This window comes from Siphateles boraxobius, unplaced genomic scaffold (assembly GCF_051911475.1).
Source record: "Siphateles boraxobius isolate OS27281-9 unplaced genomic scaffold, OSU_SipBor_1 41, whole genome shotgun sequence".
Lineage (NCBI taxonomy): Eukaryota > Metazoa > Chordata > Actinopteri > Cypriniformes > Leuciscidae > Siphateles > Siphateles boraxobius.
Window position 1 is genome coordinate 37,617,290 of NW_027509042.1, and position 27,746 is coordinate 37,645,035.

The 27,746-nt window shown below is 38.1% G+C and overlaps 2 protein-coding genes and 1 non-coding gene across 13 annotated transcripts in view; 2 read left to right on the plus strand and 1 right to left on the minus strand.

Annotated features, from left to right (window-relative positions):
- Window positions 1–6,321, plus strand: part of pcnt (pericentrin) — a 62,939-nt gene extending 56,618 nt beyond the window's left edge. For 6 of the 10 annotated variants that reach the window (XM_077199418.1, XM_077199414.1, XM_077199416.1 and 3 more), the window contains 9 exons: window positions 9–179; window positions 1,683–1,841; window positions 2,074–2,238; window positions 2,487–2,713; window positions 3,795–3,886; window positions 3,991–4,138; window positions 4,437–4,567; window positions 5,511–5,633; window positions 5,847–6,073. In XM_077199418.1, coding sequence (XP_077055533.1) covers window positions 9–179; window positions 1,683–1,841; window positions 2,074–2,238; window positions 2,487–2,713; window positions 3,795–3,886; window positions 3,991–4,138; window positions 4,437–4,567; window positions 5,511–5,633; window positions 5,847–5,890 — 1,260 coding nt within the window. In that variant the 3' untranslated portion in view covers window positions 5,891–6,073. Of the gene's footprint in view, window positions 1–8; window positions 180–1,682; window positions 1,842–2,073; window positions 2,239–2,486; window positions 2,714–3,794; window positions 3,887–3,990; window positions 4,139–4,436; window positions 4,568–5,510; window positions 5,634–5,846 lie in introns of all 10 variants that reach the window. The other 4 variants (XM_077199420.1, XM_077199421.1, XM_077199422.1 and 1 more) reach the window with 1 other exon arrangement.
- Window positions 6,322–12,020: 5,699 nt separating this feature from the next.
- Window positions 12,021–12,093, plus strand: trnak-uuu (transfer RNA lysine (anticodon UUU)). Its single transcript has one exon. It is a non-coding gene; the product is annotated as a tRNA-Lys (tRNA).
- Window positions 12,094–12,408: 315 nt separating this feature from the next.
- Window positions 12,409–27,493, minus strand: atg9a (ATG9 autophagy related 9 homolog A (S. cerevisiae)). 2 transcript variants are annotated; one of them, XM_077199428.1, is made up of 16 exons: window positions 27,358–27,493; window positions 26,993–27,055; window positions 26,415–26,568; window positions 25,649–25,692; window positions 25,453–25,517; window positions 25,227–25,376; window positions 24,972–25,113; window positions 23,983–24,731; window positions 23,409–23,562; window positions 17,855–18,034; window positions 17,496–17,735; window positions 17,026–17,261; window positions 15,911–16,028; window positions 15,491–15,695; window positions 15,259–15,401; window positions 12,409–13,676 (listed from the first exon to the last, which is right to left on the minus strand). In XM_077199428.1, the coding sequence occupies exons 3-16, from the start codon at window positions 26,515–26,517 to the stop codon at window positions 13,668–13,670; spliced, it is 2,538 nt and encodes an 845-aa protein (XP_077055543.1). In that variant the 5' UTR covers window positions 26,518–26,568; window positions 26,993–27,055; window positions 27,358–27,493; the 3' UTR covers window positions 12,409–13,667. The 2 variants fall into 2 exon arrangements, with proteins under 2 accessions (XP_077055543.1, XP_077055544.1); XM_077199429.1 differs by lacking the exon at window positions 12,409–13,676 and having other exon boundaries at window positions 15,253–15,401.
- Between the last annotated feature and the right edge of the window lie 253 nt (window positions 27,494–27,746).

Here is a 27,746-nt window from a genome sequence, read left to right on the forward strand (position 1 = left end):
TCTCTCAGATGGAGTTGGAGTTGTTGCGTCAGAAGGATCAGCAGAGATTGAGGCAGCTGCAGCAGACTGTTGCAGACCTGGAGCAGGAAGAGAAACGGCTCACATCAGAACGCCTGCAGAGAGACACGCACTCCAATGGCCTGACCTTCGCCCAGAACACACTTGCAAACATCTCTCAGGTAACAATACCCTTACCAAATGTAGGAATGAAGAATAAGTACCTGTGCGACAGTGTCATACCTGTACTGTCAAATTTTAAACCCTAACCTAATTATACTGATTCTCACAGGCTTTCACTGAAAGTGTGAAAGATGAAACCATCCTAGATATTCGGCACAAATTCAGATTTTCGCATGTGATTTTGAGTGTTAAAACCAATGCAGGGGGAAAAATATCAGATGGGTTCCATGGATGTGTGAATTCACTCTCTTGACAGTAGGTCTTGCAGGAAAACCCTGGGTACCAGACAACTGAAAGAGTATGATATATAGACTGTGGAAATATACCCGTGTATATAATACATCCATGTGTATTTATAGGCTAATATAAGTATTAATAATAAAAATTATATTTCTATGTTTATTTGGCCGTTTAGGCTCGCAACCGAAGACAAAGACTAGCCTACTATGCTCGCGTGTTGCGCTCGGAGCGTGCGCACAGCATCCTATCAGTAGAATTCAGTTCTCTTTTGCGACTTATCGCGCTTTTAATATTTCTTTTCAATATAAAGCACATCCTGCTCTTTTCTTTCTCATTCATTCATGTTTTATTATTAATAACTTTAAACGGAATCAACTGAAATCTGCGCGGATTATCAACAATACAACACATTTATACATAAATGAATGGTCTCTGCGGCCAGCGGGTGAAATGTTTCGAAATGTCTCTTTGAACAGCAAAGCACCTGTTTCAATAAAAGGATATATTAAAGTTTATATAGCCTACTTTTACATTTTCGCTGCTGTTCTAAAATTATTTTCGCCATCACCTTAAATAAGCAGCAGCTGCTTGAATCCCAGTGCAGACTGCAGGAGCTGAAACTGTTAGGTTACCACAGAAACGTAGGCGGTTAGTTGATTGCTGTGGTGACTCGTGACTCTCGCGAACAGCACTGAACAAGCACGTCTTCATTTTTTTTATCGTTTGTTGGTAAAGGGTGAGAGACCAGGTGTGGCTCGCGAGCCAGGTCCCCAACCACTGGGGGGGTGGGGAGGTCTGACAGGGTGGGGGGCGAGGCATCACGATGGTGGCTCACCATCGTGATGTCGGTCAGCCATCACGATGGACGATGATGCTTTTTTTTCGTCTCTCTCTTTTTTTTTTTTACTTCATGTGATGCCAGCTAAATGATTATAAAAGCGCTTATTTTTTGATAATTATCATTTCAGTTCATCCTATGTTGGTTTCATTGATAGTTTTTCATTTATTTTAAAATATTTTATTTCAGTTTACGAAAAATGTTTTCTGATCAACGGTTTTTGTCTTTGTTTCAGTTTTCGTTTATGAAAATAACCTTGGTCTGCACAAAAGCATTAACAGTCGTCCGTTCATATTAAAATTATATTTTGGTGCCATATCCCTGCTGAACACTTGTCTTTGTATGAACGGGACTTTGTGACAGTTGTTTGTGTAAGCAAGCATAACATGTCTGATATTGTAATATTTGATCCTGTGTTCCATAGGACTCTACCTCATCTACTCCCCCTCTAATGGAGCGTTTGCTGAAGGAGAACTCTGAGTTCTCCGAGTGTCTCGCTGCTCTGAGTGAGGAGAAGATCTCCCTCAAACACACTATATCCTGTCTGGAGAGAGACCTGCAAAGCTTGAGGCACCAGGAGCAGGTAATCTTTATTTATTAAAAACGGTGGACCTTTTTCAACAGCAAGCGAGAAACAATGCAGCCAATTGCAAAATGTTTGCAAGAGAGGGGGTAATGGTTAAAAATGGCATCAAGTTCATCATTTCTATGGGGTCACATATCTGTATATCTGAGGGTTTGTGTTAATGTTTAGTATGTAAATGTTTTGATTTTAGTTGTGATGGTTGTGTGTGCATTTCTGTCTGTCCGGTCAGGTGAAGTCTCCTACTGTTACAGAGCAGTGCCTGTCATCGGAGAAACTGGCCTGGCAAAAGGAAAAGGCGGCTCTTCAGACTGCGTTACGAAAAGCAGAAGCTGAACTGTCAAGAGTCACGGCTAGCAATGAGAACAGACCTATCAATGACCTCTCAAACAACAAGGTAAATCGCCTCAAAGTTTCACAACATACTATCTGTCCCTATGAAGTCGTAGACCTGTGTCTACTTTGAATAAAAACACCCCACACATTACTTTACCAGTTTATTTTATTGAAAAGCTTAGGCCATTAATTGAATAAATGTCAAATAATTAAAAATGTTTAATGAAATTAAAGCTGACTCTTTTTCTTTTAGTAATGTGATTCAAAACTGTTTGAGCTGCTTGATTTTTTTTTAACTTGTTCCTGTAGGTGCAGCGGCTCTATGAGAGATACCTGCGATCAGAGAGTTACAGGAAGTCGCTGGTGTATCAGAAGCGCTATCTGCTGCTGCTACTGGGAGGGTTTCAAGAGTGCGAGCAGGCTACGCTTGCGCTCATAGCTCGTATGGGCGCAAAGCCAACGTTAAGCCAATCGCAGGTCTCCAGACCTCTAAACCGCTTCAGAACGTCTGTCAGAGTAGTCATCGCTATCTCAAGGTAAAAAAAAAAGAAAAAATGCCATCATGGATTCCCAACTTTGTGTCTGGCAGGGTTAGTATGATGTGATGTTTGGAAAATGCTTGGGTGAAAATTTACCCCATCTATTTTCTAAATACATATGAACAGTGTTTAATCAGCATGTCATTGCTGGACCTTATGGTGAAAATAAACTGAAAATAAAGTTTTCGGAACACAAATGAAGATATTTCTAATGAAATGTGAGAGATTTCGGTCCCTTCATTGACAGTATAAGCAACTACCACTTTGCTGCTTTAAAAAGTTCATAAAGAGATCATAAAATTAATCCATATAAACTGTTTAGTCCAAATTTTTTGAAGGCACAATCACTTTATATGATTGACAGATTTATTTTAGGCTTTTTTTAATCACATATCATCATCATTCATCAGCTGAAACATTAGTTGAGGTAAAAGGTAAAGCTCAAGCATGTTCGCTTGACGTGTGAGAACCAATGAGGTTCATTCGTGTGTTACGCAGCACGTTTGAGCTTCCACAAGAGGCTTGTTCTTACAAGTTAAGCAGGTTCGGTTGAGCTTCTGTTTATGTTCGCTGATCAATGTTTACATTTCAATAAAAGCCTAAATTCAGTCTGTTCATTGTATGAGCGATCATGTCTCTAACATTTGGACTAAACTGCTCAATTCATATGAATTAGTTTTACAATCTCTCAATTAACTTTTTGAAGTGTCAAAGTGGTAGTTGTGTAGACTGTCAATCTCAGAAAATCTCTGATTTCATTGAAAATATTTTAATTTGTGTTCTAAAGATGAACGAAAGTCTTACGAGTTTGGAACGACATGAGAGAGTAATTAATGACAGAACTTTCATTTTTGGGTGAAGTATCCCTTTAAGCGTTTTATAATGTTCTGGTGTTTTTAGTGATTGAAATACTTCAACAGGTGCTGTATATGGATCACAAGTGTGCAAAACTGTTTTGTATTTGTTTTGAAAAAATTGGCAGTTCTGTGGATTTTTTTTTTTCTGCAGGCCTTTGTGCTAGTCAAGTGACTGAAAACTATGAATTGGTGATTTACTTATTTTCTTACCACTTTTTTAGACTGAAGTTCCTGACCAGGAAATGGCAAAGAGCTACAAGGAAAATCTCAGGCAGTGCCACCGTTAACGGGCATGGAGCAGGATCAAACACAGGTTAGCAGTAACATGAATCACTTGTTCAGCTGGAGTATTTAAGAGGCTTGATTTGGTCACTTAAATCATTAGTCATTCATGTGCCGTCTTTCCTTCTCTCTTAGTTCCTGGTCTGAGGACTGAAGTGCTGAGGCCACAGCAGACTGGAGTTGCGTTCAACTCTCCACCCACCCGTGATCATGCCTTCGCTCAAAGGGGTGTGGTCTCGTCTCTTGTGCCACCAATCAAATCACCCTTCAGGCTGAATAATAGGTGACGTTTCTTACTACACACATTAGTGTTGATCTACACTGAAAGAAAAATCGGTGTAGAAACTATTTTCACTCAGATATTGCTGGTAAATTGCACAAATATTTACAAAGAAACGGCACATAACATTGAATTGAACATGAAAATTTGAAGTGGAAAGAATGAAACAGTATTTTCTAGTAAAATATACTCTAATCGGTTTCATGTACAGCTTCAGATGTTGTAAATTGTAGATTGTTTTTCCTTCTAATAAACAAATAGTTTTAGTAACCTAACTCCTCTCCTATTCTCTTCCACCAAGAATGTACACAAGTTCTGTGCCAGGACCAGCTGAACGCTCCCTCAGCTCTTCCCAAGATCAGGAACGTTCCCTCACAGAGTATATTCAACATCTGGAGACTGTCCAGCAGCGTCTGGGAGCCAGTCATCCAGGTAGGATGAGGCCAGTGGGAATTTACCTAACAACACCGTCACCACCTCAATCTTAGCTGCTGTAAGAAGATTGCAACTAATAACTTCATTCAACAGCACTTGTGGAATCATGTTGATTACAAAAATTTTCTGTAAAAAAAGAAAGAAAAAAAAAGGCACATGTAATTGACAAAAGTCTTTACATTTTCAAAACTTTCAAAACCGATTTTTTATATGTATTTGAAAAGTATCTTATGTTTACCAAGGAAACATTTATCTGATCAAAAATAGGAAAAACAGTAAATATTGTGAACAACTATTACAATTTAAAATAGCTTTTTTCTGTTTTAATATTTTGAAATGCGATTTCCTGTGATGGTGAAGCTGAATTTTCAGTATCATTACTCCAGTCTTCAATGTCACATGATCCTTCAGAAATCATTCTAATATCCTGATTTGCTGCTCAAGAAACATTTCTTATTAATGTTGAAAACAGCTGTGCTGCTTAATATTTTTGTGGAAACTGTTAAACAGTTTTTTAGGATTCTTTGATGAATAGAATAAAAAAACAGCATTTATTTGAAATTTAAATCGTTTGTAAGTCAATTTTAAATGCTGTAAAAAAAATCTTACTGACTGCAAGCTTTTAAACAGTAGTATATATTTTGAATTATGTATTTATTGGCTGTATGAACCCGGACTATTTCAGAAATAAAAAATTGCACTGACCTCTACTGGACAACTGAAGCATGTCACTCTTTAATCACTCTTGAATTGTGGTCTTGCATTCAAATGGTTGTGGAATTGACATATAAACAAACTTAGACCTTGTTTTTGAAACTGATTACACAAGACGGTTAGTATTTTTGCTTTACTATAATCCCTTTTAACACTGAAGGTGATAGAATCCATAACGATAATGAAATAATGGCCCTTTGTGACTTCTGACCTTACCATCTTACAGTCCCCAGAGCGGACAGGAGGCATAGCCTCCCCGATACCTTGAGCTTTCGGCAGAAGTGGTTTCTAGAAAATAGAACCTGGCTGTATTTGAGTTGTTTGGCACCGGGGTCCATGCGGCCTCTAGGTGAGTGACGGTCTGGCCTGATTTCCTTGTTACCCAGTCACAGGAGTTCAAAGACAAATTCACCTTCTTGTGTGATCAGTCACGTTCTGGATATTCTTGTTTCACAGAGGTGTGCATGCCTGTTCGTTTGCATGAATACTCCCTTGTGCTGCGGTTGGCAGGTTAGGCATTTACAGGGCTGGTCATTTCTAATCATGTTTTTTTTTTTTTCAGGTTCTCCACCAATGCTTCCATATGCCAGAAAATCTGACCGATGAATGAAGAAAGCAGATCACTTGTGCCAGTCTGTTTAAATAAGTAGTTGTTTTTGTATTGTTTTTTTTACATTCATAAATGGCTTTTCATTTCTTTTTTTTCTTCTTTTTTTTGTCGTCATACATTTTCTTTTTAGCTAAAACAATGTCACCAATAACGTGTTATTAAATTATTACCTTTTTCAACTTTTAGTTTTTTCACTTTTTTTTGTAAACAAATTTGATTGATCTGTAAATGTTCAGTTTATAATCTTTTTTTTACATGTTCACAGTAAGCATTTAAGACTTTTGCACTTGAAATTGTGATTTTTTTATTATTATTAAATGGATGTCACGGTTTAAATGCACATGGTTGGACATGTTTTGTAAAATGTGTTATATTGCTTTTTTATGGACAGTCTTTCTATAAAAATCAATAAATATTTTAGACTTAATTGAGATGTGTAATTTCTATTAAAATACTAGTAGCTCTTCTAAAGTTATTCATCATTGTATTTGCGTGCTTTACAATGACGAATTTAATGCGTGCTTTAAATTTGAACCCTCTGTTGCTCCTCCTATAACAAACACTTTCTTTGCAAGCACATGAGGCATATAAAATGGTTAATTATGAGAAGCGCTTTTTTGCAGTATGTAAGTAATGAAGCCAGTTTTACGCATTAATTTTGTCTGGACTTTTTCAATATGAGGACTGATGAATGCAAGTTGTCACAATGCACAAATCTTTCGCGTGACTGTAGCGTAGTAGTTGTCTCCAATTACTATGAGAAATAAGTTATTGTTATTATTTTACTCTAATCGTAAAACACTGACACATCATCGTTTTTTACATAAATCATATTGGTCAAGCTTTACGTCATCTGTGGGTTTTGCAAATATTGAGATTAAATCTCGTAACTCCATTGGATCCTCAAACTGTCGGTCAAAACCTCAAAACTCCGCCGGTCCGCCCTGCTTCTGTGCTGCACACAGTTCGGACGTCTCTGCATGTTTACAATGCAAAGGTAAATGAAAAACTGATTGTTTAAATAAGTACGGCGTTTTCTATACTTAAGATAATGTGGAGGGGAGTTTTTAGCATTTGTCGACTCACAAGGAATGTCTTAAACGGCCAAACAGAAAAAAACTGAGCACCCACATATAGCATATAAAGTTAGCTACAAATCCTCGTTACTCCATTTGAGCTTGATTTTGGTAAAATGTTAATATGTCACATGCAAGTGTCTGACCATAAAAAAGCCACAAGGTCAACTTTGAGAACACGTGGGTTCAATTATTTAAAAAGTGTTTATTGCACTGTTTTTTGTTCCCATTATTGATTTTGGACAAGAGGTTCAGGGGGTACCAAAATATATTTTGCCTATTTCACTTACCATCTGGATCCGACTGAAAAATAAGTGGTGTGTAGATCAATGATAACGTTACACATTTGCTAATACGGTGTGTGTGTGTGTGAGAAAATCAATTTAACAGAATTATTCTCGCAATGGCCCGTTTCTGATCACAGCGGGGCGACATGCCACTGCGCATGCGCTGAAATTACGTTCTGCATAGTTGAAATGCAGACGAATGTTAATCGAATTGCGAAGTTTAAAGGGACTGCGTGTAGTTGTTAAGGTATTTTATTATCTAAAATCAATATTTTTATTCATAAATATGTTCTCAATGGGGTACAAATACCTCTGCCAATTATCTGACTTATCCTCGTAAATGAAGAATTTATTATCTTTATATACATATGACGGGTGATGTCGTCTATGGGTCCACGGAGGCTTCCATGTCGTTCCGCCATCTTGAAAAACTATAATAGCAGAGAGGGTCAAAAAGTGGTTAATTACCAACTGCAGAACCATACGTCATAGCAGTGTGAGGACGACAGGAGTAGTATGAAGCTGCAGACTCGGAGACCTGAATCTACAGTCCCCCTGCACCCAGAGTCCCGCATTCTCAGACCCCTCGTTTTTCGAGACAGCGCCTCCCATCAAATTGTATCGGATTTTTCTTCCAAAAACAAGAAAAATACCTTGTATCACTCAATGCAATGTCATTTAGGACCCTAATAATACTATTTTTTGAAACACTCAATCTACATATAAAATTATACATACATTTTCTTAACACAGCATTCATCGTAGGCACATTATTAACCACAAACATTTGAACATCCGATACATTATCACCCCATTGCACTTTTAGAGTTTGATGTATGTACCAAAAATATAAAATTCTTATCATATATGAACTGAAAACGCTGGGTTTGCTCCGCTCGCGCCGCGCCAGTGTGTGTCATAGACTCGTGTGCTCGCGCCGTCAAACACATGGCGACGGCAAGCGTAGATGTTGACGTTGACTCATTCAAATCGGAGGTGTGGCGGCATTTTTACTTTCCGTAGACTAATAATAATCACCACCGTGAGAAGCACCAGTCTATGGGAAGCCAAACAAACCAAAAGTGGGACGAGACAGCGGGGGTTTACAGAGCTCGCGCCGCGCTGACATGTCATCTGCGCGGTTCAATGGTCCGAGCCGCGCGGCCGATTCGCCAGCGCAGAGCGGACGTGTTTCCTAGCGACACCCAATGGACAGCGCGGCGCGAACAATCCTCACCAGAGAGGATTGCTCCAAACCATACATACATGCAAATATATGTACAATAAAGAAACCCCTCCTTCCTTACAAAAATTGGTTCTCTGCTGAAGTTTAGGAGTTTTCCCCCCCCACAGAAGACAAAGAAAAAAGAAAGACAAGATGAAATGCATATATTTCTTATGTTTATTATCTTTAATAGTGTTAGTAAAGAGTAGTGTGTGACTTGGCCGTCCCCTGGTATGTAAAATTAGTGAAAATGGGGCGTTCACAGGAGGGTTGAAAATATGGTCCACCAGAAGAAGACATAAGTCTTGTATAGCCTCTTGAAGTTCATTGATTGTGGTGATGAGGTCAAGGTCATTCTAAAACATTATACAGGTATATATATATAGTGTGTGTGTGTGTGTGTGTGTGTGTGTGTGTGTGTGTGTGTGTGTGTGTGTGTGTGTGTGTGTGTGTGTATTCAGGTTGATTGGGAGGGACACTTTAAAATCAATATCACAAAATATTATATCATCAACATAAAATCGATCTTTAGTTTTAACATTTTATTCAAAATTAACAAATGATTGTTTTAATTATGGAATTCAGATATAAAAAGCTTAAAGTCTACAAATGATGGCTGAATGCAAAACTTACTACAATAATAAAATACATACCCTGAACATGTAAACTGTCCGATATAATTACCAGAAGGTTGGCGTGCTCCTCAAGACGACTATGATATTGAAAGTCATTGAAGTTTATGCTTTGTACAACTTTTTCCGTAGCCTCTATACATATGTGCAGTTCCTCAAAGTAAAAACGCACAACACTACTCTTTACTAAAGATAATAAACATAAGAAATGTATGCATTTCATGTCGTCTTTCTTCTTCTTTGTCTTCTGTAGGGAAAACTCCTAAACTTAATCAGAGAACCAATTTTTTGTAAGGAAGGAGGGGTTTCTTTATTTGCATGTATGTATGGTTTGCGCTGCGCTGTTTAAATTGGTCAGCGCAGCGCTGGTGAGGATTATTCGCGCCGCGCTGTCCATTGGGTGTCGCTAGGAAACACGTCCGCTCTGCGCTGACGAATCGGCCGCGCGGCTCGGACCATTGAACCGCGCAGATGACATGTCAGGGCGGCGCGAGCTCTGTAAACCCCCGCTGTCTCGTCCCACTTTTGGTTTGTTTGGCTTCCCATACTAGTCACCAATATGTCAAGTGCGAGAGCCACGGAGATCACAAGGTGCATCAGTGTTTCCGTGGCAACCAGGAATCTGGTTTATCTCTTTCTCAATGTGTTCTGTTTTTTTTAACTCTTACTAGTGTAATGATACAAATTATAACAAAATTAGAATATTGCCTTTATTACAATGTAAAACCCCTGTCAATGCGGTAGGCCCTACTAATTTTACAGTCTTTTACATAGCGAAGGTACCAGTTTCCAGCCTCTTGACCAGACAGACAGAAACACTGAGTTGAAACAACCTTCAAGGGAATTTTTTAAGCCCCGTTTTTAACAGGTTAATGTAGTTTTATTATTTGACAAATATATGTAAAAAAAATGTTCAGCATTTTGTTTGAGAAATAATAAAAAGGACACTTTTTCATTTATAATTTGTCTTAAATCTCATTTGTTAAAAAAATCGTGAGAAAATCGTATCGTGAAACCAGTATCGTGAATCGTATCGCATCGTGAGATGAGTGAATCGTTACATCCCTAATGAATAGTCCATTTAATATTTGTAAAGATAGTTTGTAACAAGATTTGAGCCGTTAATGTATGTTTTTTCGCCGTCTTCCCCCCGAAAATATTTTGATAGCTAACGTTAGCCTTTAACCTTGGACTTTTTGTAGATATGTCATAAATGCTGCAGTGATTTTCACTGCCCATTTTGTGCCCCCATATATTTCAAGCCCACAAAGTTGTCCAAAGTTCAAAAACATCTCAAGGGACATTTCAACAGAGCAGTGCAACATGAAGGTAACATTTGCAAACATCTTTTTTCTTTTCTTTTTTTTTTTTTTGAAACATCATAAGACATGTGCTATCGGGCCTATATACACGAACACATTTTTTTCTTCCTTTTTTCTTTACAGCAACAAACAATGATGTTTAGGTGATCATTAAATAAAGTACAGAATTGTTTATTATTGATGTTTTGTCTATTCTGATTTGTTTTGCTTCGCATTCAAAATATCAAAAAACAGATTTTGTAATGTTAGCATGGTAATGTTAGTTAGACCATTATTGGTTGAACTGAAATAAAAATTGGAATTTGAATAAAAAAAAATAAAAAAAACATTGTAGCAATATAATATCACATACTATTTTTCATAAGATAGTTCAATCTGTAATTGTATCCCTTCCATCGCAATGAGTTTTTTTTGGCACATGCATTAAGCAGGGAACGCAAATATTTATTGGATCATTTATTTGGAGACCGTAATATTGCATCCTATTGTTTTTAATTGCATTTGGATAAGCGTGCGCTGTACTCTGTGTTCGGGTGTTATACGACCTTTCGAACAGCAGGAGGCACTGTGTTCGAAAAACGAGGGGTCTGAGAATGCGGGACTCTCGGTGGGGGACTGTAGATGCAGGCTCCGAGTCTGCAGCTTCATATGGTGCTCCTCAATATCCCTCCTCATATCCTCGCTCCTCTGTCCTCCATCCTATGACCCGGAAACCAATCAAGCACAGCCATCTTGAAGGACATTTCAATTCTCTAATTGCACCGCGACGTGTCGAGGATCGAGAAGTGAGGAGGCTTTCAGAGGAGTCATGAGCTAGGATACACAGGTGTAACTTTTGCGGAAGTGTTTTTTTTGTCTAAACGTGACGCACGTATACATTCTCCTCCCCCTTCACATCGGTCACAATCTTTTTAATTTATAGTTTACCTTTGCAGTTTATATAAACCACACATATCACATATTTCAACAGAACAGGGTATCTTGCTTTATTATTATTCATTATGAATTTCTTAAATAAACAAACTTCAACAACATAAGGGCAGATCCTTTGAGCGCTGCTGATGACGCTGTGAAATGACGCTCGAGTGATCAAGTATTCCAATGTATAAAAAAAGCTTTCATTCGATTCCACCGTTCTCATTTTCTTTCCTTGCGTCCTTCCCTCACAACCTAAAGGGGAAGAGCAGAGGCTCTAGGAAAGGAAACGAGGATGCACAAATAAGAAATGATAATATTGGAGGACAGCGCGAGCCTAACAGTCAGATGCCGGAAGTGGGCGGAGTTCACGCGTTCGTTTTCTCCGTTCGGATTGTGGTTGTTGCTAAAAATTAGGAAACGTGTTTTTTACACTACATTCTATACGTTACCGTGCTTGCTGTTGTAGTTCAGCTCATGTTGAGCGTTTGATGATGTTCATACCTCCACCCACGAACTCATTTAACGCATTAAGTATAGCATGTCTGTCTGTAATTTATTTGTTGTTTACTTAAGAGTTGTTGTTTATTTTGTTTTGTTTTTTGACAGGTTGATATTCATGAAGAAACGGGTTGCTGAAATTAGGGGGCGTTATACATAGTTCTCAGAGCCCGGATAGCTCAGTCGGTAGAGCATCAGACTTTTAATCTGAGGGTCCAGGGTTCAAGTCCCTGTTCGGGCGGATGAATTTTTCATTTCTTTTACTAACAAAAAATGTATGTGGTTGAATGATATGCGGTCTTTTGATTTTTAACCATTTAATTCTCGAACAGTGTAAAAAAAAAAAAAAAAAACAGATTTGTTCTAAAGAGGTTTGCATTCAAAATCATATACATTTCTTCTTTTTGAATCCGTTGTGAAACCATTCCTGACCAGAAAATTACATAATGGCATCCCTAAATGCATTATTTTCCCCATGGATGATTTTATTTTTGGCACAATATTTGCACTTTGACACTTAAAAAAAAAATTGTCTGAAATTAAAATATACACAAACTATTAAATACATTTTATTGATGCATTTTAAACTGTACAAAATGTAAATATACAACAGCCTAGAAAACTGAAAACGAAAGAAAATGGAAAATGCACAGCTGCAGTTGGTAGATTAGGTAAGGTCACAGAAGCATTTCACAGGCCAATTATAACAAACACATACCAGTATAAAGGTCAAGGGTCATGCACAATTTGCACCTTGAACAATCTCTATGCAAGCACTATGTATGCAAGCGGCAGTGTGAGATATGAGAAATGGTGTCAGTTTATGTGAAACAAAATGTACACTTTTGCCATTGTATGCATTAATGGTCTATGAATGAGATCCAGCATCTTAGCAGTAACACACTATTACACAAAGGTTTGTCAACTTCCTTTTAGCAGTTATGGGTTTGAGAATGGAAGGTACTGCTGTCAATTACCCAAAAAGTGTCATGCACTTTATGGGCAACTTCAGTGCCAAAAACAAGCCAGTCCTGAGGTATCTGGAATATATAACGCTTATCCTATAGACAGAAATATACAACTTCATTTAAAACTGCATGTTTATAAAAACAAATTTGATTTGCACACTGCCTTTGTGTCATCCTTTGGATCTGAAAAAATGGTAAAGTGCATTCTTGTTTGATATTGTGCAAATAATAAAACTTAAGGAGCATGCATTATTTTTACAGTGCCATGCTTGAATGATCTTCAGTGGTTTTTCCCCCCACACAAATATCTGGGATTGACAATAAAATCAAATTTTGCAAAGCGTTAAAGTTCATAATGGCACGTTGCATAATATAAATATTTCTTCATCCTATCAAAACTATTCAAATTAGCTCAAAAATTCTAAGAACAAACGTCTTGCATCAACACCGACCTGTACTTTTTGACGAGAACAGAAATGTCAAGGTCAACTGAGTGCAATCCTACCCGTCAGTTTACTCAATGGACTCATCGGGAGGCCAAATAGACTTTCCTATTCACAATATAATGGCAAATATAAATAAAAAATTACAGGGTCAGTTTTGCACCTTCTATCAGGTGGTTCAATATGTAAGATGTATGAATCATTTAATAGTTTGATGATGTACTTAGAAGAAGCTCAAACCATTGTAATGCCTTCCGAATTTTTATACGATGTCACGCTGTGGCATAAAGATTAAGCTTGGAATCTCGAGTTCTATCCAGAAGTAAATAATTATGACTTTTGTGTGTCCAAAAGAAAATGGATGGTGTGAGTCTCTCTTGTGTACTTCATCGACGATATACCTGTTAAGTCACCTAGAAGAAAAAAAGAACACAGAAATAAATATTAGGAATCAAGCGCAGATCAATGCTGCTTCCAAGTGTGCCACACAAGCAGGGTTGCCAGGTCTGTGCAACTAAACTAGCCCAATGGCCAATCAAAGTTAACCCAGTGTGCATTTCTCCCAAATAAACCGGAGGGGATAAGAAAATCAAAACCATGGCATCAATTTAAAAGTAGCCCTGGAAACGTACTCTGTTACTAACGTAACGTCGGTTCCCTGAGTGTTGCGTAGCTGGGAAAACTCCTTTTCTTGAGAATATTGAAGCCATTATTTTGAGCACAGAGCAGGGCATCTAGCTCGCTCATTGGCTGTGCTGCAGCAACTGCACGAACCTATGGCGAGGCGGCTGAGTGTGCAAACCAATCGGGTCGCTACGAGCCCTCAGATCCCGCCATGATTGGGCGTGGCTTATGACTATATAAGCAGACCATTTCACCATAGAATCAGGTTAAATCGACTGAAGCGATAGCACCTGAGCCAAGCGTAATAGCACGGCAAGCTACGCAATACTCGTTCCCTACGGTCAGGGAACCAAGGTTACGTTAGTAACCGAGTACGTTCCCTTTTGAGAACGTTCACTTCGTAATTCGTAGCTATACACAGTGGAAACCCATTTTAAAACACCATGCTTTTGACGTTTAGAGGAGCTCTGCATGAAGTACATATGGAGCATGGCATTTGCAACAACGGCGTTAGAAATTTGCGGCGCCGAGTTGAAGGTGCCGCGTCCGCTGATCAGGTCGCGTGTTCCGCTGCAGAGGCTCGCCAACAGCGAAGGCTCGTAGGTCAGCGAAGAAGGTATTCGCTAAAGGAGATTAAATCTGATTCTATGGTGAAATGGTCTGCTTATACAGGCATAAGCCACACCCATTCTGGTGAGTTCTGACGTGCCCTGGGCGCAAAGCGACACGATTGGTTCGCGCGTCTCAGCCGCCTCGCCATAGGTTCGTACAGTTGCTGCAGCACAGCCAATGAGAGAGCTAGATGCCCTGCTCTGTGCACGCTGTGCAGCTGCCCTGCGTTTTAAAATAATGGCTTCAATATTCTCGAAAAAGGAGTTTTCCCACTGCGTATAGCTACGCAATACGAAGTGAACGTTCTCAAAAGGGAACCCTGCCAATCCTGAAAGGGTAGCTAAAACATTTCGATCGCACCCTGGTGGCTGGCTGCAGTATAGGTCATAAACCCCACCCTCTCCATGAAACGAATGATACATGAGCCAAACTAAAAAAAAAATCAAATGTCACGTGAAATAAATTTTGCCCAAAAACATTTTCTGTCATTTTAGGAAGTTGTTATCAAAACAACGTATAAGTTTGGTTTTAGCTAATTGTGTGATGCTATAAAAACGGGGTGTGGCATCATCACCAGTGGACTTCTTTCGTGAGTTTTGGTAAAAGATAGGGTCTAAAAAGGTTTATCTTTTAATTTTCCATTACTGATTTTTTGTTTCGCATTGACAAAATGAGTTTTTTTATCAGCACAAGATGGCAGTGGCTATTTCTGTGACATTTTGGCTTTATTTTTCCACAGTTTACAGTCTATGGTTATACCTTATGGATGTGTGGCGGTAGATCATCCTCAGCCCCCTCCTCGGGCACAGGGTCGTGATGCCGGCCTATTTGGTTCTCCTCAGACCAGCCGCCCATAGGCATACGAGGTGTCCTCTGGACTCGAAAGCTTCCAGAAACGGGATCTACAGGAGACATAGATTTTCGCTCATGTAAAGACTATGGAGGGGTCATATTTTCGTTCCTGTGAACTGCGAACAGTCATTTCTAATACCTGAGGTTCCGTCGAAGCGTCGCTGGCTGCCGCTGTGATGTGCTGCCCCCTGCTGGTGTGAGTTGGTGGCACTAGGGAAAGTCCTGGAACGAGGGAAGTTGCGAGCAGCTTCCATGTCGTCATTGACACTCTCACTGCTCTCGTCACTCTCCTGTCTGTGCCAGGTGTGTCGAGACAGCTCACCTCGCGATTGCTGCTTATGCATCTACATACAAAATTTATAGTATATAGTTACTAATATAGTTCAGGTGCAGACTGACATTTTTCAACAGAACCAGAAAAAACATCACAACACGCTTTTGGTTAATTGGTTGATTTGGATGGATTAGTAAAGGAAAAGCAGAAAACAATGGGAAATGTAAGTAGTAGAAAAAAAAGCTTTTGCTAAATTCCATACATGTATGATTTTTGTTGCTTTACCTCATGAATGTAGAGAGCATGGATGCTCATCTCTGTGGAGGCGTATTCTGATAGGATCATACTGGTTAGCTGGCCTTCCCAGGCACTACTGCCAGAGCTGATGGTACGGGCGTCAGTGCTAGACAAGGACAATCCAAGAGTTAAGAGGCAGAACAAATGAATGATATAATGATAGTCAAATAAATTTTACAAAGACAGGAACAATTTAAAATTGATTCCAGCTATACAGATTGTTCAAAAGTTTGGAATAGGTAAACATTTTTATTTTTTTGAAAGTACTCACCAAGGCAGCATTTATTTGATAAAAAAAAAGAAAACAGTAATAATATTAATAAATACTATTACAATATATTCTATTTTAAAATGTTACTTATTCCTGGTGATGCAAATGCTGATCTGGTGCTCAGAAACATTTCTTATTATTATTAATAAACAGCTTAATATATTTGTGGAAACCATGATGTATTGTTTTTCAGTATTATTTGATGAATAGAAAGTTCAAAAGAGCAGCATTTTTTTTAAATAGAAATCTTTTGTAGCATTAAAAATGTCTTTTAATCACTTTTAATCAATTTAATGTGCCCTTGCTGAATAAAAGCAATGATTTTTTTAATCTTCCTGACCCCAAACTTTTGAACAATAGCATATATAGATCCCCAATTCTGAAATTGTAAATATGTGGCTGTCATTGTATCTAAATGTTTAGTCAAACTTGCTATTATAAAACATTATGTGATTCTAAAAAGCTGTATTAATCTGGCTTCCCTCTTAATAAGATATCTTTAAGAAAAAAACCTTAACCGGACTCATTCACAAATAACTGCACAAATTTTCTCAACAGGTGTGTATGTACATCAATTTTAACTCTATCTAAATTTTAATTTGAACATAAAGCGCATTCCGCACAACAAAATGTCTAGTGTGCCGTTCAGAAAATCAATTAAAACACAAAAAATGTCCTTAATTTAGGCTTAGAATACACAAGAAAAAACATAATTAAAACTGAAAAAGTATATAATTATTATCAATAATAATATTTTATAACAACACATGGATATTAGTATATTATATGAATTATTTTAATGATTATATTAACACTTTTATTCAGTCATTACCCAGAGCCTGTCATTGCTCGCCCAGTCACCACAGGTGGATGGTCCTGCCGTGGCAGTCTGGCGGATGGGTAGCTGCCTCGGAGGTGTATACTCGTGCTGACCGGAGAGAGGGATCGGAGGGCGGAAGCTCCCTCACTAACTCCAATGGACACCGGATTGATGGAGCCCTCTCGACCCAGATGAAGTGAGGCCAGGGAAGGGGGTCCTATCAGGAGATTTGCAATAAGACTTCGAGGCTGAAATGAAAAAAAGAACCAAAATTAGACCTTTTTAAAAAAAAAAGAATCCATCCAGTTATTTGTGTAATCATATTGTATTTGAACTTAAAAGTGGGTTTTCTACTTGCCTCATTTATCAATCAGAGTGACTAATAATATGTAGTATTAATAAAAGTTAATATTTGCAATTAGAAATATATGATATTAAATGTGATAATCTGATAGCGGTTGGCAGTCCAGTCATTTGAATACCTCTGAATCCGACAGCAGTGAATGGGTTGAGGTAAAGACAGTATTCTCTGCTATGATTCCCTGCTGTCCTCCGGCGGCCTCGCGGTGCACCTTCTCTTTCAGAAGACTGATGAAATGCGTGCTCTCCCGAGGGGGCTGCCAGTGTGGATTTGTGATCGCAAAGTGCATAAGTGACAGCTCTGTCTTCCCATCTTCTGCCTGCTGATAGATGGAGGCCTCTGTTTTCCCAGCAGACATCCACTGTAGTGGACCAAAAATGACATCAGAGTCAGCAATAAAGAGAGGGCTAGATACATCTATCTACAAAAAAAAAGTACAATAATGAAACTAAGTGTAAATGAAAAAAAGGTTTCACTTACTGCAGGATGACCATGTTGACGGACATCCATCTGTGCAAAAGAGCAAGTATCACCCACACCGACCACATCCACCGTAAAGTTTCGGAAAAAATCTATGATCTCCAGAGATTTGCGGCGCAAGCAGAAAATGAGAATGAAGGGAGTGATGACAGGACTCAAAAGCTCCTCAAGAATAAACACCTACAAAAACGAGATCAATGAAATGAAAATCTATTTTTTAACTGCATGTTATTGATTGTATTGTGAATAGTATTATTTTTAGATTTTTAATCAAAATATCATAGCTCAATCTTATGGTGCAATGACAGACATCTCCCTGGCTTCTTCAATGATTTAGTCTGCTTAAACCTTTCTTACAATAGACTGCAAGTATGTATGCATCCAATCAAAAAACTGATAGATAGAAATCAAATTCCTGCCAGACATTTTTTTCCTTTTCAACAATCTGTTTCACTCAGATGTAAATTACAGTACAGAAAATAAAAACGGTTGCTACTTCTGTTTCATTGCAACTTTAACACAGAAATTGCAGACAGGGAGAAGGGGAGCAGATGCTTGTGTTAAGGTTAACGTTTTTATAGTTTTAATTTTAATACTTTTGCTTTCAAATTTGACCCTTTGAGTTTCATTTTTGCTACTCTATGACTGTATTGTTTCAATTTAGTTTATTTTTCAGCTTATTAATCTAATGTTAAATAAATTATAAATCAGCAGACATTTTATTTGTAAATGAATATTTTAGCGATGCCAAAGTTGGTGTTAACTGAGGTTATTAATTTGATTCATTATTTAACTGCTTGATTATTGTTTATTTATTAATCACATTCAGAAGGGGACTATTTAAATGGCATTATCGTCACCATAATTAGGGATGGGAATCGAAAACCGGTTCCACTCGAGAACCGGTTCTAAATTTTACGATCCATCGATATTGTATGCCCTCGACGTTAACGAGTCCTCTTATCGATGCTCCTGCTCTGAGTCAGCCATAGTATGTACAGACCGTGAACTCACAACTGTCCCTTTTGTCCTTTATCAAGCACCATAGCACCGCGTCCAAAGATAATCTTTGTCCTGCAAAGTCTTATTTGATCAGTGAGTAAAATTGTCTCTCTCTGGTAATGTAGATGAACCGCTGCGCTTGTGACAGGGCGCATGTTAAACTGATCGAGCAGAGAGAGAGAGAGAGAGAGAGAAAGAGAGAGCCCCGGTCGCGCGCACGCACTCTCTCTCTTCGGAGCAAGGCGAAAGTAGGCTTCACCGTCTCAAAACTAAGCGCTGTCTTCCTCTCTCCCTCGCACATATTAATCAAAATAAACGAAACGATGGTAAGGTAGGGAGACTAAAGTTTTATGTGGAGCATTCGGAGATTTGTTTTTCCTGAATTGCCGCTGGGTGTGAATTGTGCTAAAATACGTTGCCTTATCTTCTCTGAAAAGTCTTCCGCACATTCAGCTGACATAATCACACTTAAAAAATAAACGAAAAAAAAACGATCCAGTGATGAAATGTTTTCTGTGATGACACACATCTTGTGGGATGTCCCAACTGGCGGGATAATCACACAACGCGCACACGTCCGATAATGACACGTCCAATTCGCGAACTAATGACTCATTTGAACCGATTCGTTTTAATGAATGGTTAAAACAACTGATCTTTCCAACACTGAACTCACGGGACGTTTAATCGGTGTATAACTAATCGGTAACACTTTACAATAAGGTTCCATTTATTACAGAAATTACATAAAAAGTACAGTTTGCTTAGTCAAGTGCAGAGGTGGAAAGTAACGAATTACATTTACTCGCGTTACGTAATTGAGTAGTTTTTTTGTGTACTTCTACTTTTTAAAGTAGTTTTTAAAATCTGTACTTTTACTTTTACTTAAGTACGTTTTCTTTGAAGTATTGTACTTCGCTACATTTGAAATCATATCCGTTACTGAGTAAAAAATAATAATACAAGGGGGGGGATCACACACTCCGGAAACTACTGAATTGATTGAAGGGCGGGAGAACAAACCCGAACAAACGCGCAAAAAAGGTGACGCCCAGCTGAAGCTGAAAGCTAAGCGCCAAGCGAATTATGGCCAGTATGAAAAGTAGAAAAAAAGCGTGGTGGTCCTCGAGGATAGATATCCAATTTGCAAAAAATGTGGACGCAAAGTGGCTGCAAAAAGAGGATATAGGACACCATCCCTCCTGCAGATAAAGGTATGTCCCGATTTACGTGATGCAAAGGGAATCCCGGAATCCAGTCATGAAAATGGAATTCACTTAATGCAGAAGTCACGTAAAACATGCAAAATAATGGATGGATGAATACATGGAAAGTAGAACTGTGCAATAAACCCAATCGCGACATGGTCTGTGGATAATTAAGCTAAGCACAAAAATACTGCAAGTAAATATATAAGTTAACCCTATTTGTTCTGCTGAGCTGCGTTTGTCTACTACATACTGAAGTACTCGTGACGTTCATGGTGTTTTCAGCGTCTCACAAACAATTTGAGGATATGAATACATGAACATTTCCAGAGCTGCTCTGAGAGAACGCCTAATGAGCATTTTCATAATTTTATTTGAGAAAATCCATTGTCAAATACACTATTACAGGTCTTCACAAACCGTCAAAATAATAGTTCGGTTTTACTAGGAGAAATTATGACAGAAATATATTACTATTGTAGGCATACAGTAGAACGTAGCCTACTTCTCAAAATAATAATAATAATAACAATAATAATACATTTTATTTGAACATTATTTATAGGAATATTTTTTTTTGTCCATGGTTTAATTTAGTAAATCTTTTTTTTGCAGCGCTTCCCCAAAAAATAAAAGGACACAAGTTTAAATTTACATTTGATTAGCCTACCACCGTTTTTGATAATATATTTGGATTAAATCATAAAAAGTAGGGGTGTAACGATACACAAAACTGACGGTTCGGTTTTCCCACGGTTTTGATGTCTCGGTTCGGTTCGGTTTAGAAAGCTAAAAAAAAAAATTAAACAGTGGTTTAATGAGAAAATTGTGTCTTTGTCAGTTTTTGCATTAACTTTACTCTAATTTGTTATTGAAATATAATAATTTACACAGTTGCTGTCATTTTCATTAAAGATATTTTAAACGTACTTTAAATAATCAAGATATAATTAACAGGTTAAGTAAAATATAATATATAGGATAATATTGTGCATTTATTTAGTGCAAGAGTTCATTTCTCTAGGAACCAACAAGTTGTGGACACTTAATCACTAGCCTGCTGAGGTAAATATAATGCTAGTGACAAGCTATGCAGTTTTATTGACGTCTTTGCGCTGATGAAACACTGATTGAGCGATTACACGAGTTATGATGCCTTTCAGTAAGTATACTGTATTTTTCAACATATCTTCAGGTGTCCATTCATGTTTATTCTGTAACTGAGGAAGAGATGATCGCGTTTACTCGCGTTTACTCGCGTTTACTCCGCGCTACCGCTACTGTTACAATCCGTGGTGACAGATAGTTTTAAACTGTGGGTACAGATTGTCAATTTACATCCATGTGGACAGATTGGTAAACTGTGCCTAGTTTTGTACAACTGTGCACACGGTAGTTTATTTTTCTTCTGTGATGAAGCTTGGCTGTCCATCTAGTGAAAAATGTTGGTACTGCGGCCAAATAAAATCTTACTGAAAGCTCATTTTTTGAGATATCAACCTAAAATTTGGAACACAACTTCTTCAGATTTTTGGCTTACATTTTCTGGCAGTTTTAGAGTAAAATATATTTTGTAATATATATATTTTATATAAAATATAAATAATGATATTTTTACATTGTTCATTTTCATAAACTCAAACTTGTATAACTTTTTTTCTGTTTCACTTTCATAACTTCATAATACTTCATTTCAACATTAATCTGGCAAATGTCTTCTTTAAAACAAGACCAACCATAGGTCTATATTCGAAAGCATTCTTGAATTACAACCATTTAAGTTTGAATAGTGATTTTCATGTCTATGCGATAAAAGGGGGAGTGACAGTTAAAGGGTTAAACAATATTAAACTATAATATCTATATCTATAATATCTAAAATATAATTTATATATAAAAACTCTCCTACAGTCCAGTCACCATCAGTCGCGACAGTCGCGACTCGCACGTATTTTCATTTAAACGTCACTCACTGACGTTTTCCTAACCAGAAAAAAAAAACGATTGCCCTGCTCTGCCTCTGATTGGCTAGTACTTATTGCCATCTGGGTCAGAGCCAATTAGAAGCAGGATGTGGGTGGGGAAAAAACTCTGTGTATAGGGAAAGGGGAGAGACAGAGGGAACAGGCAAGACAAACTCCTACGTTTAAATAACATATAGAAAATATCTGCTTGACAACGAGCTGAGAACAAGCTCAAATAAGCAACTACACTTTAGAAACAAGCCCAAAAAAAAACGCGACCCGCGACTACCAATATTTGTAAGCGACTTTACAGAAAAACAAGCCCAAAGTCGCTTATAATAAGCGAACTTGGCAACACTGATTCCAGGTCCAATCAATTAGCCGGGCTGGGCGGGGCCGGGGTAGCTTGCAGGGCGGGGCGTGTTCGGTACGTCATGAGAGTATCGCCATTCGAATCGTGGGTTCTGTATCGCGGTTCTTCGGTTTGGTTCGAATATCGTTACACCCCTAATAAAAAGAAACATTAATTTTCTGAATAAAATACATTTCATAGGACAATATTATTCTTAAACATTTTAATAAATTATTAATGTTAAAAATAAGTTGTTAATCTAATTCATTATTAATTATCAAATTTAATTGATTAGACATGTTTTATTGAAATTTTAATAAACAAACAAATTATTTCAAGTTTGTTATAATAAAAGCATTTGTTCAACCAAAAAAAAAATCCTGTTTTCATTAATTTAACTGTCATTTTAACTGATGATAATAATAATAATACCCATAATTTAATAATACAGTTTATTTATTTAACAATTGATTAATACTGTAAACCGTGATATTTTCTGAGACGTTACCATACTGTGAAAATCTTATACCATTACAACCCTACACGGGAGGGTCCCCCACCCCACCCCCGCTGTTAAAAAAGTAACTCAGTAACTTTTACTCTGAGTCAATTTTAAATGAGCTACTTTTTACTTTTACTTGAGTAGATTTTTAGACCGGTACTTTTACTTGTACTTAAGTAAAATTTCATTGAAGTAGTAGTACTTTTACTTGAGTAGAATATTTTATTACTCTTTCCACCTCTGGTCAAGTGTAAGCATTAAAACGACTTGTTTTCCCCCCCGAAAAAGACTACTTTTTCCCACACAGTGCTATCAGGAATCGATAAGAGAATCGTTAAAGAATCGGATCGATAAGCAGAATCGTTAGTGGCATTGATATTGATAAAATCTTATCAATTCCCATCCCTAACCATAATCATGTCTTGATTCTGTAATGTATAATATGCTGTGTATCATTTGGTTTTCATTAACACACACTGGTTTTGGGTGCAAAAAGAAGAATTTCTTTAACTGCTGCATGACTTACAGCCTTGTACTGAAAGAGCTGTGCGAATTCGTCTCTGGTCTCATAGCGATGGGCATTACCCTGCCAATGATCAGGCATGTAGTGAATCTGTGCCAGGATCACTTTAAGCAGCTGCTCTGGACAGAACACCATATGCTTGTCTGGGATAAATGACCTGGGGCAGAAAAAGGAGGAAAGAATGAGCACAAAACTGTTCCAAGTCAAATCTCACCAGTAAATAAAAATGTCATAAGACTTAGTTCAAGTGATCTCTTTAATCTTGGTCACTCTTAAGGCCTCATTATGCTTCTGCGTCAACTCCACGGCGTAGGTACGCCATCACTCCTACGGCGTCGTGGCCGTTTTATGGTTCTACGTCAGGTTGAGTTGCATCGCGGTGCATCTGACCAATAACAGCCCTTGTGGTCTGCATCGCCTCGACGCGTAGTTACAATTTTTTGGAGGTGCACGTCGAGCTACGGTGGAGGGGTTCGCGGCGACGCAGAGGGGTCTGCGGGGGTACGCCGTCGATTCGACGCAGAAGCATAAAACAGGCTTTAGCTTTAAAATACTATCTTTTCCTCTCTTTGCGCACCTGCAGACTGTGATGCCGACCCCAAGTAATGTGATACTGCTGAGCACGTGCTCCACAGCCAATACATCTTCATCATAAATAGTCAAAGCAATCAAAACCGCAAGTATGGAGCCAGCAAAGAATGCCACGTTCTTGGCCACCACCGTCAGTAATGGTGACATGAAGCAGTTCATGTACTTCGAGGAGGCCTTGTAGCCCTTGCTGAGGCGTGACATCAGCTCATGGTCTAGTTCATTGAAGTGTCTGAGGTAAAAACGGCCATATAGAGACCAACATCGAGCACCCAGGCTTCCCGGCTCACGCTTGATCACCTCAGTATAGCTGAAGAACGCGTAGAGAATCTGCCAAATCAGGATAACTGGACACAAGAGAAGGTTGGCGATTCCAATCCACAAGATCCGTGAACTCAGACGATCTGCTAGCTCTAAACGGTTCCCTCCACGTTTGTACTCTGACTTCAAACTCCACTCGTTTTCAAAAAGAGATCCAGGGCCCCAGAAGAAAATCAACTCAAAGTTATACTTGAGGCCACGGGTGTAAAAAACAGTGTCGCCCAGCAGAGGCAAATGAGAGCGCACAGGAAGAAGTGACTTATTGACCATAGCAACCATGTAGTTTTTGAAACGCAGTATGCGATGGTAGATGTCAAGCTCTGTCAATTCTTTTTTGTGGATGCAAATCTGGTGCTCCTTCTGTATCTCAACTATCCTTGCCTGCACCTCCTGCCAGGTAAAATAAGGAAGGTCCGCCTACCAAAAGAAAAGGGCTGATTAAACATTTAAATAGGCTGAATAACAGAATTTCATCAGTTCCTTTGGTACGTTTTCTCTGAAAATTATCAACAATTTAAGTGTCTTACTGGCATCAAGAAGACAGCAAGAACTCATAAAACTGGAGTATACATGCGTTCTTCCAGTGCTGACTCAAACGTCTGTTAGAACCAAAACATTTTAGTAAATGTGCTATAGTGAGTAAGCAGAAAAGCTCACCGTGGACATTTTTAGGGCATTAATGTAAAACGATCTGATCTCCCAGTAGCAACAGATGTTGTAGAAGAACTTGATGAGACGGTGGAGCCAAAAGACCCCAGATATGATAAGGATGAAGATGACCGAAACACTGTCACGGATCCTACAACATACGTAAACAAAGGACGGTTTGATCTATGATGGATTATACTGATACAGTAGTAAAAAGCAATAACATTAACGCCACATTAGTGACATTTAATATATAAAATATACCGAGCACTGCACTCGTCCACTGGTAGAAACGCATCGGGCAGCGTAACCTTTGAGGAATCAGTGTGATTAACAAACTTGTTGGCAAAAAGGATGTCATAGTCCACACAGTTAGCCAGGAACACTGTGAATGCCACCACAAACACCAGTTGCCTAGAATAATAAGTGGAAACATTACATGACAATTCAGAAGGGTAAATTAATGTTTAATAAATGAATTGATACTTACACAAGCTCAAATATTTCACCCAGCAGCATACAAGTAAATCCATTCTTCTGGTGTAGATTATAGACTTATTAAATGTTAAGAAAAATATAAGACATGTTGACTGTAATTACTAATTTTAGGTCAATCTACTTGATATAACATTTGAAAATCTATTTAACCCATAAACAAGCAATTAATTTCAGTGTGCAAAGGATATTCTCTGGAAGAAAAGGTCTAGATTTTCAATGTGGTGCCACGGAGCTGCAATAAACAAATTTATTTATGAATTTTATGACAAAACAACAAGGAAATATTTATGGAAAAACATGGAAAGGCTATGGTAAGAAGCCTTTTGTATATCCATTGCTCATTTAACCCACATCAAGGGTTAGTTCCTCCAAAAATGAAAATTCTGTCATAATTTACTCATCCTCATGTCATTCCAAACCCTTAAGACTTCCATTCATCTTCAGAACACAAATGAAGATTATTTTTAATGAAATCGGAGAGATTTCTGTCCCTCCATTGACAGCCTATGCAACTACCTATATTAATTGGAGATTAATATGTTGTAAAAAGCACCCGCGTTTTAAATTAATACTATAAATCTGTCGATTGTGTTGTATTGTGTTTATTCTCTTATATTAAAAATGTATTTATTTTTATATTTTACAAATGTAATAAATTGTAATCAAAAGTATTTGTTTATTTAAATCACAATTTATTTATTTGTTTATTTAGTTTATTAGTTGAAAAAAATTTTTTTTATCACTTCTTTATGTTTATATTTTTTACACTACTTTTCTCTAACCTGTTCCACAGACCCCTAGCACTCTTTTGTGGCTCCCTGGGAATCCCCGGACCCAAGTTTGAAAACCCCTTACTTACTAGCAAGGTTGCCAAAAGAATAAAAGCATATGATTCTGTCATACAATAGACACACTGTTGCGGCACTGTTGCTTTATTTAAATTGTGGATCTTACATTTGGATCCCTCTGGAACATGCACCAGCAGATTCTCTTCTCCGGGAGGGGAATCGCTGTAGGACGCCTCCAGGCGCTGGTACTCTGTATCAAAGTGGGCCATCCCGCTGTCAGACCCCGAATCTCCTGTCACACACTGTCCCTTCTAGTGCCTCTGGGTTAAAAGAACACTTATTATAAGCAACCCACTGGTGTATGAGATAAAACACGATATAATAAATGTGGTCTCATTTGTCTTCTCAAGTCATTCAAGTATATATAAACGGTAAATGGTAGATAAACGTGACAGGCTGTACTTAAAAAATACCCAGCCCACAAAAACATCATTGAGCAACAGCAGTGGGCCCACGCTCATTATATGATTCACGGTATAACAAACCAATAAAATAACACACTCACCCAAAGATATTATGTTTAAATCACTGGATTTTGTTGCCATTACGTGAGCAGTTTTAAAACAAGGGCTGGACTGACAGCTTTGTCAAATATGCCAACCTCTCAGAAACAAACAATGCTATCTGAAGGAACGTCTCTGCATTTAAATATATAACACGGTTTATTACAAGATCAACTCTTACCTTGTACCTCCCTCCATTTCATTTTATGAAACCAAACGGACTACGGGACCAATTCTGCTCTTCCTATAGATGAAATCGCAAAAAACATAAACACATTCAGTCCATTCTTGCAAAAGGCACAAAACAGAGCACAGTCGCATAGTCTCATTTAGAAGGCTTATATATTATCCTTATATGACTTTTAATACTTTACTTAAAATAACTAATGTCTGTTATTATCCTTGGCAGGAGGAAACCAGCTATTTATGTCAACAGAAGCCTGAGGAAAATATGAGATGCGCGTCACATTTAGAAACACCTAGCCTACCTATGCAGCAACAACAGGCGATTCGTTATTCAGAAATATTATTTGGATGAAATCTTACCTCATTCGAATTTGAGCAGCGGTGATTTAGGATTCGCACTCTGCTATAAATGGCAAGTTCTCTTTTGTTTTCCAAATTGAAGCATTTTTGGTTTCGATTCTTGACGCACGGTATAGAGGCCGAGTCCACTGTGTGACACATTTGCTGTCCAATCAGAAGCAGGTTTTCGGTGTAAACGAGCCAATGGCATTAGGAGGCGGGTCTTCTTTTAGAAAATAACGCAAACAACATCCATCCCAATAACCCTGCCTTCATACACAGAAATAATTAATTGTTCCTGAATATTTAAATTACACTGAGGGTTAAACGGTAAAAAGTGATTAATCGTAGTTGGTTGTATTTTACAGGACAACAAATTAAGCATTTTGCAGAATGTTTTGAGGGAACAA

Bases quoted from the DNA above. Each gene is read 5' to 3' on its own strand.
- atg9a (XM_077199428.1), bottom strand. From the start codon at position 26,517: ATGGCCCACTTTGATACAGAGTACCAGCGCCTGGAGGCGTCCTACAGC. The intron at 18,035-23,408 runs GTAAGTCATGCA...TCGTTTTTGTAG, and splicing joins AGCTCTTTCAGTACAAGGCT to GTGTTTATTCTTGAGGAGCT. The intron at 17,262-17,495 runs GTATTCAAATGA...TTTTCATTTCAG, and splicing joins CACTGCTGTCGGATTCAGAG to CCTCGAAGTCTTATTGCAAA.